The sequence below is a fragment of the Cygnus atratus genome, chromosome 3 (genome assembly GCF_013377495.2).
Source record: "Cygnus atratus isolate AKBS03 ecotype Queensland, Australia chromosome 3, CAtr_DNAZoo_HiC_assembly, whole genome shotgun sequence".
Taxonomy (NCBI): Eukaryota; Metazoa; Chordata; class Aves; order Anseriformes; family Anatidae; genus Cygnus; species Cygnus atratus.
This window is the reverse complement of record NC_066364.1, coordinates 3687686-3704715: the sequence shown is the minus strand read 5'-3', so window position 1 is coordinate 3704715 and position 17030 is coordinate 3687686. Positions and strand designations below refer to the sequence as shown.

Below are 17030 nucleotides of genomic sequence, written 5' to 3'. Positions count from 1 at the left end.
AGCAACCCCACCATACCCATGCCCATGGGTCTCTGACTGATTGGCCAAGGGTGGCAGCAGGAAGAAGCCCAGCTCCCACCCACCAGCAATGGCATAAAACCCTCACGTTTAGGGTAAAGCAGCACTCTCTGGCCGCAGGGGCACGTGGACACGAGGGATTCCTGTTGGGTCTCTTTGTGCCTGAGCACCAAGACCTTCATCAGGTAGGTGCACACCTCACAACTCTTCTGAAGAGAAAGGCTGAGGAAAAATCTTTTTCTCGTAGGTGCAGCTAGCCCCTATTTGGGTTCCTGAAAGCTGTGCCCAGGCTCCTGCAGCACCACCTGGGGTTTCCCCCAGGTCCTTGTCACCACGGTTTGTCTTTTCTGCAGCAGCCCTGTGAAGACCTGCTCTGGACATCAGCCATGAAGATCCTGTTCCTGCTCTTCCCCTTTTTCCTCCTCTTTCTCCAGGGTGCTGCAGGTGAGAGGGGAAGGAGGGAGATGGGCTGAGGTGTGGACAGCAGTGTCCTTCAGAGGGACCTTTTGGCCTGTGCAGGGATGGGAGTGAGCCCAAGGGGGATGTTGGCTTGGTGGAACGGCTGGAACACGAAGTGTTTTTGTTTTGACCTCCAGCACAATTTTCCAAAGTCACCTTGTCTCGAGCGTCTCCATGTGACTTTTGAAAATCTCTCAGCAAGTTGACTCTAGAATCTCTCTGGGCAAGATGTGCCAGTGCTCTGACCCGTGTTGCAATTATCTTTACAATGGCTTCTCTGTGCATGTCTTTCTATTGCAACAGGAAATTCTGTCCTCTGCAGAATAAGAGGGGGAAGTTGTCGTGTGGGGGGCTGCTTCTTCCATGAAAGACGTATTGGGAGATGTTCAGGTTTTGAAGCCTGTTGCAGCAGGTAAGGTCCTGGCTGAGGAAAGGGATTCCTCCTTTGTCCATTGAAATGATTGTTACAGAACTCTTCCCAGTCCACATCACCTGCAGAATGCGCTCCGCAGGAGAGGCCATGAAAGGAAGGGGATTGTGGGTTCAGATGTGTGGGTTCAGCCCTGTGTGGGGCTGAAGGACCCTAAGCTTAACCAGCACCTCCCTATTCTCCTCAGCCCCACAAGACTTGCCCAGCCTTTGCAGAGGACTCTCCCATGCTGGCAAAGGGTTAAGGTTACCTTTTGGAGATGGTCAAGGACACGGTCCTGTTCTTGATGCTTCTGCAAAGACTCGGAGTCAGGGCTACCAGCACTAAGGAGGGCACAGTTCTAAGCCATCAGCCATGAGTTCACCTCTGGGCATTTGACTCTTATGTCTCAAGACTCGTTTGTCCTTGGAGAGGAGGTGGGAGAGAGTGGGAGAGAGGCAAAAGGGAGAAGTTTCAAGGAGGTGCCATGCTTGTCTGCTTTCTCTGTACAGGACATGGGGTTGATGCCCTGAATTCTGTGAGCAGGATGTCCCCCTCGCTTCTGGCTCCTGGAAACAGCTCCTGACATCCTCTCCCCTTCCCGCCCCTGCAGTCTCCGCGTGGAGTGCCCGTGGGAGTGGAAGCACTGCTCCTGCTGGGTGCGAGGGCACCCGTGTGCTGGAGACATCCTGCCCCAGGCCTGCTGTCGTTTGGCCAGAGGCTGCTTTTCCCCACTTGAATAAAGGCGTGCAGTTTGGCATTGCAGCTGGTGGGAAGCGTGAGCGTGTCCTTGTGCCAGAGGGTGCCCAGGGGTGCTGTTCCCCACCAGCGCGGTGGGGACGCCGGGGCTGGCAGTCCCTGTGGGGCTGGGCTGTTTGCTGTGGGTGAGGAAGGCGCTGTGCGGGCGCTGCCTGCTGGGGAGGGCAAGCGGGAGCCCTGTGCTGGTGCTGCCGGGCACGGGCAGCCCTTATCCCGGGGAGTCCTGGGTGCCAGCACAAAGGTACAAAGGGACCCATAAGGACCACTGAGTCCAAATCCTGGCTCCACAAAGCACCACCCAAAACCAATCCCTATGCCTGAGAGCATTGTCCCAACACTTCTTGGACTCCAGCAGCCTTGGACACCAGCAAGATCCTGTCCAGGTACCTGACAGCCTCTGGGTGCAGAACCTTTCCCTCACACCCAGCCTGACCCTGCCCTGTCCCAGCTCCATGCCGTTCCCTCAGGTCCTGTCGCTGTCCCCAGAGAGCAGAGCTCAGCGCCTGCCCCTCCGCTCCCCTCGTGAGGGAGCTGCAGGCCGCCATGAGGCCTCCCCTCGGCCTGCTCTGCTCTGGGCTGAACAAACCCAGGCACCTCAGCTGCTCCTCACACGTCTTCCCCTCCACACCCTTCACCGTCTTTGTAGCCCTCCCTTGGACACTCTCTGGTAGCTTTATGCCCTTCTGACACTGTGGCGCCCAAAACCACCCCCAGTGCTCGAGGTGAGACAGCAGCAGGCAGAGCAGAGCGGGACAATCCCTTCTCTTGACCGGCTGCAGTGCTGGGCCTGATGTCCCCCAGGCTATTTGGAGCACAAGTCCTGTGAGGAGCGGCTGAGGGCACTGGGGGTGTTTGGTCTGGAGAAGAGGAGGCTCAGGGGAGACCTTATTGCTCTCTGCAACTGCCTGAAAGGAAGGTGTGGGGAGCTGGGGGTCGGCCTCTTCTTGGAGATAACCAGTGATAGGACTAGAGGGAATGGCCTCACATTGTGCCAGGGAAGGTTTAGGTTAGAAAGCAGAAGACATTTCTTCTGAGAAAGAGCAGTCAGGCATTGGTATGGGTTGCCCAGGGAGGTGGTGGAGTCGCTGTCACTGGTGACCATCAGTACTGGAAGCTGTACTGAAATCAATGATCTTGTGCATCGCATGCTAGTTGTCCATTTCAAAAAATATGAGAGGACACCTGAGGGAAGCCTTCTTCTCCATCCAAGGTGCCTGTGCTGCCATTGCTCTCCAGGCACCGCAGGCTGCGTGCCAGCTGTGTCCCCGGGTGTCACAAGCTGTGTCGCATGAGGATAATGGTGACGATTGCAACAGCCCCAGCAGGCACCTCAGCAGCCAGGAGGGACAAGGAGCAACCCCACCATGCCCATGCCCATGGGTCACTGGCTGATTGGCCAAGGGCAGAGGCGGCAGCAGGAAGAAGCCCAGCTCCCACCCACCAGCAATGGCATAAAACCCTCACGTTTAGGGCAAAGCAGCACTCCCTGGCCGCAGGGGCACCTGGACACGAGGGATTCCTGTCGGGTCTCTTTGTGCCTGAGCACCAAGACCTTCATCAGGTAGGTGCACACCTCACAACTCTTCTGAAGAGAAAGGCTGAGGAAAAATCTTTTTTCCTGTAGGTGCAGGCAGCCCCAGTCTGAGTTTCCCAAAGTTGTGCCCAGTCTCCTGCAGCACCACCTGGGGATCTCTCCCAGGTCCTTGTCACCACGGTTTGTCTTCTCTGCAGCAGCCCCGTGAAGACCTGCTCTGGGCATCAGCCATGAAGATCCTGTTCCTGCTCTTCCCCTTCTTCCTCCTCTTTCTCCAGGGCACTGCAGGTGAGAGGGGGAGGAGGGAGATGGGCTGAGGTGTGGACCCGTGGCAGTGTGGTCCTCCATGTCCAGGGAAGCAATGCCACTTGTTGGAGTGATGCAAAGGTTAGGAGGGACTGTTGAAAAGAAGCCTTCTGAGTGGTCTTTCCAAGAGGACATGGAATTGGGGTGCAGAAAGAGCTGAGAACAAAAGGCCTGGCTTCTTGTGGGGTCAGGAAGGGGTTTGGCTGCAGGCTGTAGCCTGTGTCCAGCTGCTCCTCTGCTCTTGTCTCTGCAAGAGCTCCCGTCAGCAAGGCTGAGGTTAGCACAGCAGCGTCTTTCAGAGGGACCTTTTGGCCTTTGGGAGAGAGCCCAAGGGGGATGTTGGGTTGGTGGCTGACACTCAAAGTGGTTTTGTTTTGACCCCCAGCACTGTGTCCCAAAGCCTCCTTGTCTCGAGCCTGGCTGTGTGACTTCTGAAGATCTCTAAGTAGGCTGTATCCAGAACCTCTCTTGACAAGCAGTCCCAGTGCTCTGACCCATGTTGCAATTATCTCTACAATGGCTTCTCTGTGCATGACTTTCTCTTGCAACAGGAAATTTTGTCCAATGCAGAATTGGAGGGGGAAATTGTCGTTTTGGGGGCTGCCAGTTCGCTGAAACACAGATTGGGAAATGTTTCGGTTTCGTACCCTGTTGCAGCAGGTAAGGTCCTGGCTGAGGAAAGGGATTCCTCCTTTGTCCACTTAAATGATTGTTACATAACTCTTCCCAGTCCACACCTAACCACCAGCATCTGCAGAATGTGCTCTGCAGGAGAGGCCTGGAAAGGAAGGGGATTGTGGATTCAGATGTGTGGGTTCAGCCCTGTGTGGGGCTGAAGGACTCTAAGCTTAGCCAGCACCTCCCCATTCTCCTCAGCCCCACAAGACTTGCTCAGCCTTTGCAGAGGACTCTCCCATGCTGGCAAAGGGTTAAGGTTACCTTTTGGAGATGGTCAAGGACACGGTCCTGTTCTTGATGCTTCTGCAAAGACTCGGAGTCAGGGCTACCAGCACTAAGGAGGGCACAGTTCTAAGCCATCAGCCATGAGTTCACCTCTGGGCATTTGACTCTTATGTCTCAAGACTCGTTTGTCCTTGGAGAGGAGGTGGGAGAGAGTGGGAGAGAGGCAAAAGGGAGAAGTTTCAAGGAGGTGATAAGCTTTCTGCTTTCTCTGTACAGGATATGGGGTTGATGCCCTGAATTCTGTGAGCAGGATGTCCCCCTCGCTTCTCGCTCCTGGAAACAGCTCCTGACGTCCTGTTCCACGGGCCTACAATTGTTTGGCCAGAGGCTGCTTTTCCCCGCTCGAATAAAGGCGTGCAGTTTGGCATTGCAGCTGGTGGGAAGCGTGAGCGTGTCCTTGTGCCAGAGGGTGCCCAGGGGTGCTGTTCCCCACCAGCGCCGTGGGGACACCGGGGCTGGCAGTCCCTGTGGGGCCGGGCTGTTTGCTGTGGGTGAGGAAGGCGCTGTGCGGGCGCTGCCTGCAGGGGAGGGCAAGCGGGAGCCCTGTGCTGGTGCTGCCGGGCATGGGCAGCCCTTATCCCGGGGAGTCCCAGGTGCCAGCACAAAGGTACAAAGGGACCCACAAGAACCGTTGAGTCCAAATCCTGGCTCCACAAAGCACCACCCAAAACCAATCCCTATGCCTGAGAGCATTGTCCCAACACTTCTTGGACTCCAGCAGCCTTGGACACCAGCAAGATCCTGTCCAGGTACCTGACAGCCTCTGGGTGCAGAACCTTTCCCTCACACCCAGCCTGACCCTCCCCTGTCCCAGCTCCATGCCGTTCCCTCGGGTCCTGTCGCTGTCCCCAGAGAGCAGAGCTCAGCGCCTGCCCCTCCGCTCCCCTCGTGAGGGAGCTGCAGGCCGCCATGAGGCCTCCCCTCGGCCTGCTCTGCTCTGGGCTGAACAAACCCAGGCACCTCAGCTGCTCCTCACACGCCTTCCCCTCTAGACCCTTCACCGTCTTTGTAGCCCTCCTTTAGACACTCTCTGGTAGTTTTATGCCCTTCTGACACTGAGGTGCCCAAAACCGCGCCCAGTGCTCGAGGTGAGACAGCAGCAGGCAGAGCAGAGCGGGACAATCGCATCTCTTGACCGGCTGCAGTGCTGGGCCTGATGTCCCCCAGGCTATTTGGAGCACAAGTCCTGTGAGGAGCGGCTGAGGGCACTGGGGGTGTTTGATCTGGAGAAGAGGAGGCTCAGGTGAGACCTTATTGCTCTCTGCAACTGCCTGAAAGGAAGGTGTGGGGAGCTGGGGGTCGGCCTCTTCTTGCAGATAACCAGTGATAGGACTAGAGGGAATGGCCTCACATTGTGCCAGGGAAGGTTTAGGTTAGAAAGCAGGAGACATTTCTTCTGAGAAAGAGCAGTCAGGCATTGGTATGGGTTGCCCAGGGAGGTGGTGGAGTCGCTGTCACTGGTGACCATCAGTACTGGAAGCTGTACTGAAATCAATGATCTTGTGCATCGCATGCTAGTTGTCCATTTCAAAAAGTATGAGAGGACACCTGAGGGAAGCCTTCTTCTCCATCCAAGGTGCCTGTGCTGCCATTGCTCTCCAGGCACCGCAGGCTGCGTGCCAGCTGTGTCCCCGGGTGTCACAAGCTGTGTCGCATGAGGATAACGGTGACGATTGCAACAGCCCCAGCAGGCACCTCAGCAGCCAGGAGGGACAAGGAGCAACCCCACCATGCCCATGGGTCACTGGCTGATTGGCCAAGGGCAGAGGCGGCAGCAGGAAGAAGCCCAGCTCCCACCCACCAGCAATGGCATAAAACCCTCACGTTTAGGGCAAAGCAGCACTCCCTGGCCACAGGGGCACGTGGACACGAGGGATTCCTATTGGATCTCTTTGTGCCTGAGCACCAAGACCTTCATCAGGTAGGTGCACACCTCACAACTCTTCTGAAGAGAAAGGCTGAGAAACATCTCTTTCTTGTAGGCACAGCTAGCCCCTATTTGGGTTCCTCGAAGTTGTGCCCAGTCTCCTGCAGCACCACTTGGGGATCTCTCCCAGGTCCTTGTCACCACGGTTTGTCTTCTCTGCAGCAGCCCCGTGAAGACCTGCTGTGGGCTTCAGCCATGAAGATCCTGTTCCCGCTCTTCTCCTTCTTCCTCCTCTTTCTCCAGGGTGCTGCAGGTGAGAGGGGGAGGAGGGAGATGGGCTGAGGTTTGGACCCATGACAGTGTGGTCCTCCATGTCCAGGGAAGCAATGCCACTTGTTGGAGAGATGCAAAGGTTAGGAGGGACTGTTGAAAAGAAGCCTTCTGAGTGGTCTTTCCAAGAGGACATGGAATTGGGGTGTAGAAAGAGCTGAAGAAGAAAGGCCTGGCTTCTTGTGGGGTCAGGAAGGGGTTTGGCTGCAGGCTGTAGCTTGTGTCCAGCTGCTCCTCTGCTCTTGTCTCTGCAAGAGCACCCATCAGCAAGGCTGAGGTTAGCACAGCAGTGTCCTTCAGAGGGACCTTTTGGCCTGTGCAGGGATGGGAGAGAGCCCAAGGGGGATGTTGACTTGGTGGAATGGCCGGCACACAAAGTGGTCCTATTGTGAGACCTTGTTGTGTCTCAGCACAGTGTCCCAAAGCCCCCTTCTCTCGAGCCATGATCCATGTGAGGGCTGGGTAAGGGCTTTCCTTTGGAGTTCCCTCAAACTCACGGAGCAGCTTGGACAGGGCTGTGGGCTGTGATGAGTGCCCCACTTGACAGCTCCGCCGGTCCAGGCACAGCTGGACACGCAGCTGGGCAGCCAGCACGCTTCTCCCTTGGTCTTCCTCCCTCTCTGCTCTTGTGTGCACCTGTAGGGGTGTGAAAGAGCCCTTCTGGGTGAGACACCTTGCGTTGGAAGACCCACATATGGCAAGCGTGAAGATGAGCCTAGATATTGGTCTGGAATGCATGGAGAGTGTCAGTGCTTCTTCAAGCACTCACAACTCATCCAAATCATCACCTCAACTGCTTTTGTGTCTATGATTCTCCATAGCTCCAGGAAATGCCATAGAGTGTGGACGATATGGGGGATTCTGTACCTTTGGGAGATGTCCCTTCCCTGCCACGGCTATTGGGAAATGTGCAGATTTCGTTCCCTGCTGCAGAAGGTAAGGTCTGTGAGAAATACCTCAATAATGTTCTCAGGGAGGGTCTTGTGTGAAGCTATTTTACTCGTGATTGCAATGGTGGGCATCCTGCAAGCAGGAACACTCAGCAAACGTATATCATAACCTTATATTCCCTATTACCCTGCACTTGATTCCTCCCATTTCCTCACTGGCTTAGTACTACAGGTTCACAAACTATTTGATGCTTATTACTGTATCATATATGTACAATTTTATTTGACCAACCTTTAATTTCTCCTCTTCCTTTTCTTTCCTTCTTCTGTCATGACTAGAGGCCCGCAATTTTCTGTTTTTAATGATTTTGCACTGTTTGCCTTGTTTTTCTTACCTATCCTCCTTATTCTGGGACAGTGAGACCTTCCCCTTATCTGCTTAACATACTCCCCACTGCTATGCCACTGTCGTGCCTGCACAATTACTTTTGAATATGCAAAGTTAATGGAATTTTCCACTGCAACACCACGTTCTACTGCAAAAACACAACTTTGTTTCTCACAGGTCTAGCATCCTGGATGTGGAAAGGAATTCCTCCTTTATCCATTGAAATGGTTGTTACGGAACTCTTTCCAGTCAATGCCTGGTAAATATTCTGCTGAATTTATGCTTTGTGGGAGAGTCCCAAGAAAGGAGGGAAGAGTCCTCGTGGATTCGGAAGTGCCCTTTTTGGGGCTGAAACAGCTCAAACTCCCCAAAACAACGATACCACGCAGTCCCGTGATACCTTTCCAGCTTTGCAGAGGGCATATCCCTGCTGCACAACAGTCAAGGTTTTCCCTGGGAGAAGGGTCAATGCCACAACCCTGTTCTCGATGACAATGCAAAGACTTGGAGGCAGGGCTACCACCCCTAAGCATAACGTGTCAGTGGTGTCTGCAGAAAGGGCTGCTGTTTACATCCATGGAGGCTGATTCTTTTGCACCATGTATTTGGTTTTCATAACGGAGGAGGTGGGAACAACTGGGAGCAAGGAAGAAATAAGTTGCAAGCCAGTGACATGCTTTCTGCTTCCTTCTTACAGCACATGGGGTTGATGCCCTGAATTCTGTGAGCAGGATGTCCCCCTCGCTTCTCGCTCCTGGAAACAGCTCCTGACGTCCTCTCCCCTTCCCGCCCCTGCAGTCTCCGCGTGGAGTGCCCGTGGGAGTGGAAGCACTGCTCCTGCTGGGTGCGAGGGCACCCGTGTGCTGGAGACATCCTGCCCCAGGCCTGCTGTCGTTTGGCCAGAGGCTGCTTTTTCGCGTTCGAATAAAGGCGTGCAGTTTGGCATTGCAGCTGGTGGGAAGCATGAGCGTGTCCTTGTGCCAGAGGGTGCCCAGGGGTGCTGTTCCCCACCAGCACCGTGGGGACGCCGGGGCTGGCAGTCCCTGTGGGGCCAGGCTGTTGGTGAGGAAGGCGCTGTGTGTCCCGGGCAGCCACGGGAGCCAGCACAAAGGTACAAAGAGACCCACAAGGACCATTGAGTCCAAATCCTGGCTCTACAAACCACCACCCAAAACCAATCCCTATGCCTGAGAGCATTGTCCCAACACTTCTAGGGACTCCAGCAGGCTTGGACACCAGCAGGATCCTGTCCAGGTGCCTGACCACTCCTGGGTGCAGAACCTTTCCCTCACACCCAGCCTGACCCTCCCCTGTCCCAGCTCCATGCCGTTCCCTCGGGTCCTGTCGCTGTCCCCAGAGAGCAGAGCTCAGCGCCTGCCCCTCCACTCCCCTCGTGAGGGAGCTGCAGGCCGCCATGAGGCCTCCCCTCGGCCTGCTCTGCTCTGGGCTGAACAAACCAAGGCACCTCAGCTGCTCCTCACACGCCTTCCCCTCCAGACCCTTCACCACCTTCATAGCCCTCCTTTGGACATTCTCCAGTAGTTCTCCAGTAATCCCTTCTGACACTGAGGCACCCAAAACCGCCCCCAGTGCTCGAGGTGAGTCAGCAGCAGGCAGAGCAGAGCAGGACAATCCCTCCTCTTGACCGGCTGCAGTGCATGGCCTGATGCCCCCCAGGCTATTTGGAGCACAAGTCCTGTGAGGAGCGGCTGAGGGAACTGGGGGTGTTTAGTCTGGAGAAGAGGAGGCTCAGGGGAGACCTTATTGCTCTCTGCAACTGCCTGAAAGGAAGGTGTGGGGAGCTGGGGGTCGGCCTCTTCTCACAGGTAACCAGTGACAGGACTAGAGGGAATGGCGTCAAGTTGTACCAAGGGAAGTTCAGGTTGGAAATCAGGAGACATTTCTTCTGAGAAAGAGCAGTCAGGCACTGGTATGGGTTGCCCAGGGAGGTGGTGGCGTCACCGTTCCTCGGGGTGTTCAAGGAAAGGTTGGGTGTGGTGCTTAGGGACGTGGTTTGGTGGGTGACATTGGTGGTAGGGGGATGGTTGGACCAGATGATCTTGAGGGTCTTGGCCAACCTTAATGATTCTATGATTATATGATTAAATGGTGGACTTGGCAGGGCTCGTTTCTGGGTTGGACTTGATGATCTCAGAATTCTTTTCCATCCTAAATGATTCGGTGATTCCATGTTATGACAGAGGCACAACCAGTGTTGCTCATTAGCTCAGCTCTGGCCACCAGCGAGTCCCTTTTGGAGTGGGCTGGACCTGGCTCTTGTCTGACATGGGGCAGCTGCGGGGCTCTTCTCTCTGAGGCCATGCCCGCACCCCCCTGCTTCCAAACCCTCTCCAAGGAATCCCAAGATGTCGTATCATTAACAATATGCGAGGACACCTGAGGGAAGCCTTCTTCTCCTTGCAGGGTGCCCGTGCTGCCATTGCCTGCCCCAGCCCACCTGCTTTGCCCATGGCAGGCGGTTCATGCCCAGGCACCGCAGGCTGCGTGCCCGCTGTGCCCCCGGGTGTCACAAGCTGTGTTGCGTGAGGATAACGGTGACGATTGCAACAGCCCCAGCAGGCACCTCAGCAGCCAGGAGGGATGAGGAGCAACCCCACCATGCCCATGGGTCACTGGCTGATTGGCCAAGGGCAGAGGCAGCAGCAGGAAGAAGCCCAGCTCCCACCCACCAGCAATGGCATAAAACCCTCACGTTTAGGGTAAAGCAGCACTCCCTGGCCACAGGGGCACGTGGACACGAGGGATTCCTGTTGGGTCTCTTTGTGCCTGAGCACCAAGACCTTCATCAGGTAGGTGCACACCTCACAACTCTTCTGAAGAGAAAGGCTGAGGAAAAATCTTTTTCTCGTAGGTGCAGCTAGCCCCTATTTGGGTTCCTGAAAGCTGTGCCCAGTCTCCTGCAGCACCACCTGGGGTTTTCCCCCAGGTCCTCGTCACCTTGGTTTGTATTCTGTGCAGCAGCCCCGTGAAGACCTGCTGTGGGCTTCAGCCATGAAGATCCTGTTCCTGCTCTTCCCCTTCTTCCTCCTCTTTCTCCAGGGTGCTGCAGGTGAGAGGGGGAGGAGGGAGATGGGCTGAGGTTTGGACCCATGACAGTGTGGTCCTCCATGTTCAGGGAAGCAATGCCACTTGTTGGAGAGATGCAAAGGTTACGAGGGACATGACAAAAAGAACCACTCTGAGCGTCTTTGTAAGAGGTCATGGAAGTGGGGTGCAGAAAATGTTTTGGAAAAAAAGGCCTGGCTTCTTGTGGGGTCAGGAAGGGGTTTGGCTGCAGGCTGTAGCCTGTGTCCAGCTGCTCCTCTGCTCTTGTCTCTGAAAGAGCTCCCGTCAGCAAGGCTGAGGTTAGCACAGCAGCGTCTTTCAGAGGGACCTTTTGGCCTTTGGGAGAGAGCCCAAGGGGGATGTTGGGTTGGTGGAATGGCTGGCCCTCAAAGTGGTTTCATTTCGACCCCCAGCACAGTGTCCCAAAGCCTCCTTGTCTCGAGCCTCTCCGTGTGACTTCTGAAGATCTCTAAGTAGGTTGACTCCAGAACCTCTCTGGGCAAGGTTTGCCAGTGTTCTGATCTGCGTTGCAATTACCTTTACAATGGCTTCTCTGTGCATGACTTTCTCTTGCAACAGGAAATTCTTTCCAATGCAGAATAAGAGGGGGAAATTGTCGTTTTGGGGGCTGCCAGTTCGCTGAAACACAGATTGGGAAATGTTTCGGTTTCGTACCCTGTTGCAGCAGGTAAGGTCCTGGCTGAGGAAAGGGATTCCTCCTTTGTCCATTGAAATGATTGTTACAGAACTCTTCCCAGTCCACACCTAACCACCAGCATCTGCAGAATGCGCTCCGCAGGAGAGGCCCAGAAAGGAAGGGGATTGTGGATTCGGATGTGTGGGTTCAGCCCTGTGTGGGGCTGAAGGACCCTAAGCTTAGCCAGCACCTCCCCATTCTCCTCAGCCCCACAAGACTTTCTCAGCCTTTGCAGAGGACTCTCCCATGCTGGCAAAGGGTTAAGGGTACCTTTTGGAGATGGTCAAGGACACGGTCCTGTTCTTGATGCTTCTGCAAAGACTCGGAGTCAGGGCTACCAGCACTAAGGAGGGCACAGTTCTAAGCCATCAGCCATGAGTTCACCTCTGGGCATTTGACTCTTATGTCTCAAGACTCGTTTGTCCTTGGAGAGGAGGTGGGAGAGAGTGGGAGAGAGGCAAAAGGGAGAAGTTTCAAGGAGGTGATAAGCTTTCTGCTTTCTCTGTACAGGACATGGGGTTGATGCCCTGAATTCTGTGAGCAGGATGTCCCCCTCGCTTCTCGCTCCTGGAAACAGCTCCTGACGTCCTGTTCCATGGGCCTACAATTGTTTGGCCAGAGGCTGCTTTTCCCCGCTCGAATAAAGGCGTGCAGTTTGGCATTGCAGCTGGTGGGAAGCGTGAGCGTGTCCTTGTGCCAGAGGGTTCCCAGGGGTGCTGTTCCCCACCAGCGCGGTGGGGACGCCGGGGCTGGCAGTCCCTGTGGGGCCGGGCTGTTTGCTGTGGGTGAGGAAGGCGCTGTGCGGGCGCTGCCTGCAGGGGAGGGCAAGCGGGAGCCCTGTGCTGGTGCTGCCAGGCACGGGCAGCCCTTATCCCGGGGAGTCCCGGGTGCCAGCACAAAGGTACAAAGGGACCCACAAGGACCACTGAGTCCAAATCCTGGCTCCACAAAGCACCACCCAAAACCAATCCCTATGCCTGAGAGCATTGTCCCAACACTTCTAGGACTCCAGCAGGCTTGGACACCAGCAAGATCCTGTCCAGGTACCTGACAGCCTCTGGGTGCAGAACCTTTCCCTCACACCCAGCCTGACCCTCCCCTGTCCCAGCTCCATGCTGTTCCCTCGGGTCCTGTCGCTGTCCCCAGAGAGCAGAGCTCAGCACCTGCCCCTCCACTCCCCTCGTGAGGGAGCTGCAGGCCGCCATGAGGCCTCCCCTCGGCCTGCTCTGCTCTGGGCTGAACAAACCAAGGCACCTCAGCTGCTCCTCACACGCCTTCCCCTCCAGACCCTTCACCACCTTCATAGCCCTCCCTTGGACATGCCCCATTAGTTTTATGCCCTTCTGACACTGAGGTGCCCAAAACCGCCCCCAGTGCTTGAGGTGAGGCGGCAGCAGGCAGAGCAGAGCGGGACAATCCCTTCCCTCGACTGGCTGCAGTGCCAGGCCTCATGTACCCCAAGTTATTTGGAGCACAAGTCCTGTGAGGAGCGGCTGAGGGCACTGGGGGTGTTTAGTCTGGAGAAGAGGAGGCTCAGGGGAGACCTTATTGCTCTCTGCAACTGCCTGAAAGGAAGATGTGTGGAGCTGGGGGTCAGCCTCTTCTCACAGGTAATCAGTGACAGGACTAGAGGGAATGGCCTCAAGTTGTACCAAGGGAAGTTCAGGTTGGAAATCAGGAGACATTTCTTCTGAGAAAGAGCAGTCAGGCATTGGGACGGGTTGCCCAGGGAGGTGGTGGCGTCACTGTCCCTGGGGGTGTTCAAGGAAAGGTTGGACGTGGTGCTTAGGGACGTGGTTTGGTGGGTGACATTGGTGGTAGGGGGATGGTTGGACCAGATGATCTTGGAGGTCTTGGCCAACCTTAATGATTCTATGATTATATGATTAAATGGTGGACTTGGCAGGGCTCGTTTCTGGGTTGGACTTGATGATCTCAGAGTTCTTTTCCACCTAAATGATTCGGTGATTCCATGTTATGACAGAGGCACAACCAGTGTCGCTCATTAGCTCAGCTCTGGCCACCAGCGAGTCCCTTTTGGAGTGGGCTGGACCTGGCTCTTGTCTGACATGGGGCAGCTGCGGGGCTCTTCTCTCTGAGGCCATGCCCGCACCCCCCTGCTTCCAAACCCTCTCCAAGGAATCCCAAGATGTCGTATCATTAACAATATGCGAGGACACCTGAGGGAAGCCTTCTTCTCCTTGCAGGGTGCCCGTGCTGCCATTGCCTGCCCCAGCCCACCTGCTTTGCCCATGGCAGGCGGTTCATGCCCAGGCACCGCAGGCTGCGTGCCCGCTGTGCCCCCGGGTGTCACAAGCTGTGTTGCGTGAGGATAACGGTGACGATTGCAACAGCCCCAGCAGGCACCTCAGCAGCCAGGAGGGATGAGGAGCAACCCCACCATGCCCATGGGTCACTGGCTGATTGGCCAAGGGTGGCAGCAGGAAGAAGCCCAGCTCCCACCCACCAGCAATGGGATAAAACCCTCACGTTTAGGGCAAAGCAGCACTCCTTGGCCGCAGGGGCACGTGGACACGAGAGGTTCCTGTTGGCTTTCTTTGTGCCTGAGCACCAAGACCTTCATCAGGTAGGGACCTGCAGGGCCCTGTCTCTTCTGGTACAGCTGCTCAGCTCAAGTCCATCATGCTAGAGTCCCTGCATGGACCAACTGTAAGATCCTCCCTGCACTCTTGCTCCCGTCTGGGGAGGGGCTGCTCAGGTCTACGGCAGTAAGTGTGGGGCCAGGGAGGTTCCTTGCTGCTGGTAGAGCTGGCAGTTATCTTGAGTTGTTGGTGGGGATGCCCAAGCCCATCTGGGAGGTCTGTCCTGAGCCTGGGGAACACAAGGTGATTGGGCAGGGTGGTTTCAGTGGCCACCTTAGGGCTGTTTGGGGTGGTTGTCAGCACCGATGAATCCTTCATGCAGTACAGTAGCCTCAGGTCCTTCTTTTCCATGACTTGCAGAGCCTGGATCCTTTCTTGACCCTAACCTTATGAGGGGCTTTGCAGTTTTGCAGTGAGACTTGTCAAGAGCATGTCCTGTTGTCTCTAAGCCTGTTTTCTTTCATCCCTTGATTGGGATCAGCTCTGGGGACAGCCAGTTGTGAGGCCATAGATATCGAACCCCTCTGGGGAACCCTTGTGATTTGTGTCTTTCTGTCCATCCGGGAGTCTCATTTCTTTTAATTACTGGGACACCCTGAAATGCTCCCAGCGCATGCAGGGTGGTGCACACCTGAGAACTGTTCTGAACAGTCAAGAAAACATCTTTTTCCTGTAGTTGGAGGCAGTCCATTTTTGGATTCCCGAAAGCTGTGCCCAGGCTCCTGCAGCACCACCTGGGGTTCTCCCCCAGGTCCTTGTCACCTTGGTTTGTCTTCTCTGCAGGAGCCCCGTGAAGACCTGCTCCGGGCATCAGCCATGAAGATCCTGTTCCTGCTCTTCCCCTTCTTCCTCCTCTTTCTCCAGGGCGCTGCAGGTGAGAGGGGAAGGAGGGAGATGGGCTGAGGTGTGGACAGCAGTGTCCTTCAGAGGGACCTTTTGGCCTGTGCAGGGATGGGAGAGAGCCCAAGGGGGATGTTGACTTGGTGGAAAGGCCGGCACACAAAGCGGCCCCATTTTGAGGCCTGGTGTCTCAGCACAGTGTCCCAAAGCCCTCTTCCCTCAAGCCACAATTCCTGTGAGGGCTGGGTAAGGACTTTCCATCAGAGCTCCCTCAAACTCATGGAGCAGCTTGGACAGGGCTGTGGGCTGTGATGAGTGCCCCACTTGACAGCTCCGCTGGTCCAGGCACAGCTGGACACGCAGCTGGGCAGCCAGCACGCTTCTCCCTTGGTCTTCCCGCTGGTCTTCCTCCCCCTCTGCTCTTGTGTGCACCTGTAGGGGTGTGAAAGAGCCCTTCTGGGCGAGACACCTTGCGTTGGAAGACCCACATAGAATCATAGAATCATTAAGGTTGGAAGAGACCTCCAAGATCATCTGGTCCAATCATCCCCCTACCACCAATGTCACCCACTGAACCATGTCCCTAAGCACCACGTCCAACCTTTCCTTGAACACCCCAGGGACGGTGATGCCACCACCTCCCTGGGCAACCCCTCCCAATGCCTGACTGCTCTTTCTCAGAAGAAATGTCTCCTCACTTCCAACCTGAACCTTCACTGGTGCAACTTGAGGCCATTCCCTCTAGTCCTGTCACTGATTACCTGTGAGAGGAGGCCGACCCCCAGCTCCCCACACCTTCCTTTCAGGCAGTTGCAGAGAGCAATGAGGTCTCCCCTGAGCCTCCTCTTCTCCAGACCAAACACCCCCCGCTCCCTCAGCCGCTCCTCACAGGACTTGTGCTCCAGGCCCTTCACCAGCTTCGTAGCCCTGCTCTGGGCACACTCCAGGTCCTCGATGTCCTTCTTGTAGTGAGGGACCCAAAGCTGAACACAGCACTCGAGGTGCGGCCTCACTAGAGCAGAGTACAGGGGGACGATCACCTCCCTGAGCCTGCTGGCCACACAATTCCTGATACAAACCAGGATGCTGTTGGCCTTCTTGGCCACCTGGGCACACTGCTGGCTCATGTTGAGGTGAGCATCAATGAGCTCCCCCAGATCCTTTTCCTCTGCTCAGCTTTCCAGCCACTCTGCCCCAAGTCTGTAGAGCGCTTCACGGGATTGTTGTGGCCAAACTGCACAACGCGGCACAGCCGTGTTGAACCTCATCCCATTGGCGTTTGCCCATCGACCCATCCTGTCCAGGTCCCTCTGCAGGGCCTTCCTACCCTCCGGCAGATTGACAGTTAGCCCAGTTTGGTGTCACCTGCAAACTTACTGAGGGTGCACTCAATTCCCTCATCCAAATCATCAATAAAGATATTAAGGAGGATGGGCCCCAACACCAACCCCTTGGGGAACGCCACGGGTGACCAGTCACCAGCTGGATTTCACTCAGTTCAATACCACTCTCTGGGCCCAGCCGACCAGCATAGAGCAAGCTTGAACATGATGAGCCCAGATGTCGGTCTGGAATGCATGGAGAGTGTCAGTGTTTCTGCAAGCGCACACAGCTCACCCAAATTATCGCTTCCACTGTTTTTGTTTCTATGATTCTCCATGGCTTCAGGAAATGCCATTCTCTGCGCACAAAGAGGGGGAATCTGTAGCTTAGGGACATGCCTCTACCCGGCCAAAGCGATTGGGAGATGTTCAGTCTTCATTCCCTGCTGCAAAAGGTAAGGTCTGGATTCTTGGCTGAGGAAAGGAATTCCTCCTTTATTCATTGAAATGGTTGTTACGGAACTCTTTCCAGTCAATGCCTGGTAAATATTCTGCTGAATTTATGCTTTGTGGGAGAGT

General features: G+C 55.5%; 2 protein-coding genes across 2 annotated transcripts; both read left to right on the top strand.

The window, feature by feature from the left end:
• The first annotated feature begins 404 nt into the window (after positions 1-404).
• On the top strand, positions 405-1472 carry LOC118256561 (gallinacin-3-like). The gene is made up of 3 exons (XM_035563641.1): positions 405-462; positions 781-849; positions 1399-1472. The coding sequence occupies exons 1-3, from the start codon at positions 405-407 to the stop codon at positions 1470-1472; spliced, it is 201 nt and encodes a 66-aa protein (XP_035419534.1).
• Positions 1473-3409: 1937 nt separating this feature from the next.
• LOC118256562 (gallinacin-3-like) lies at positions 3410-4738 on the top strand. The gene is made up of 3 exons (XM_035563642.1): positions 3410-3463; positions 4037-4145; positions 4665-4738. Exons 1-3 carry the CDS (start codon positions 3410-3412, stop codon positions 4736-4738), a joined length of 237 nt encoding a protein of 78 aa, XP_035419535.1.
• The last annotated feature ends 12292 nt before the right edge of the window (positions 4739-17030 follow it).

Coding starts and splice junctions, on each gene's coding strand:
- LOC118256561 (XM_035563641.1), top strand. CDS start 405: ATGAAGATCCTGTTCCTGCTCTTCCCCTTTTTCCTCCTCTTTCTCCAG. Junction 463..780: donor CTTTCTCCAGGGTGCTGCAG/GTGAGAGGGGAA, acceptor CTATTGCAACAG/GAAATTCTGTCCTCTGCAGA. Junction 850..1,398: donor CTGCTTCTTCCATGAAAGAC/GTATTGGGAGAT, acceptor TTCTCTGTACAG/GACATGGGGTTGATGCCCTG.
- LOC118256562 (XM_035563642.1), top strand. CDS start 3,410: ATGAAGATCCTGTTCCTGCTCTTCCCCTTCTTCCTCCTCTTTCTCCAG. Junction 3,464..4,036: donor TCCTCTTTCTCCAGGGCACT/GCAGGTGAGAGG, acceptor CTCTTGCAACAG/GAAATTTTGTCCAATGCAGA. Junction 4,146..4,664: donor TTCGTACCCTGTTGCAGCAG/GTAAGGTCCTGG, acceptor TTCTCTGTACAG/GATATGGGGTTGATGCCCTG.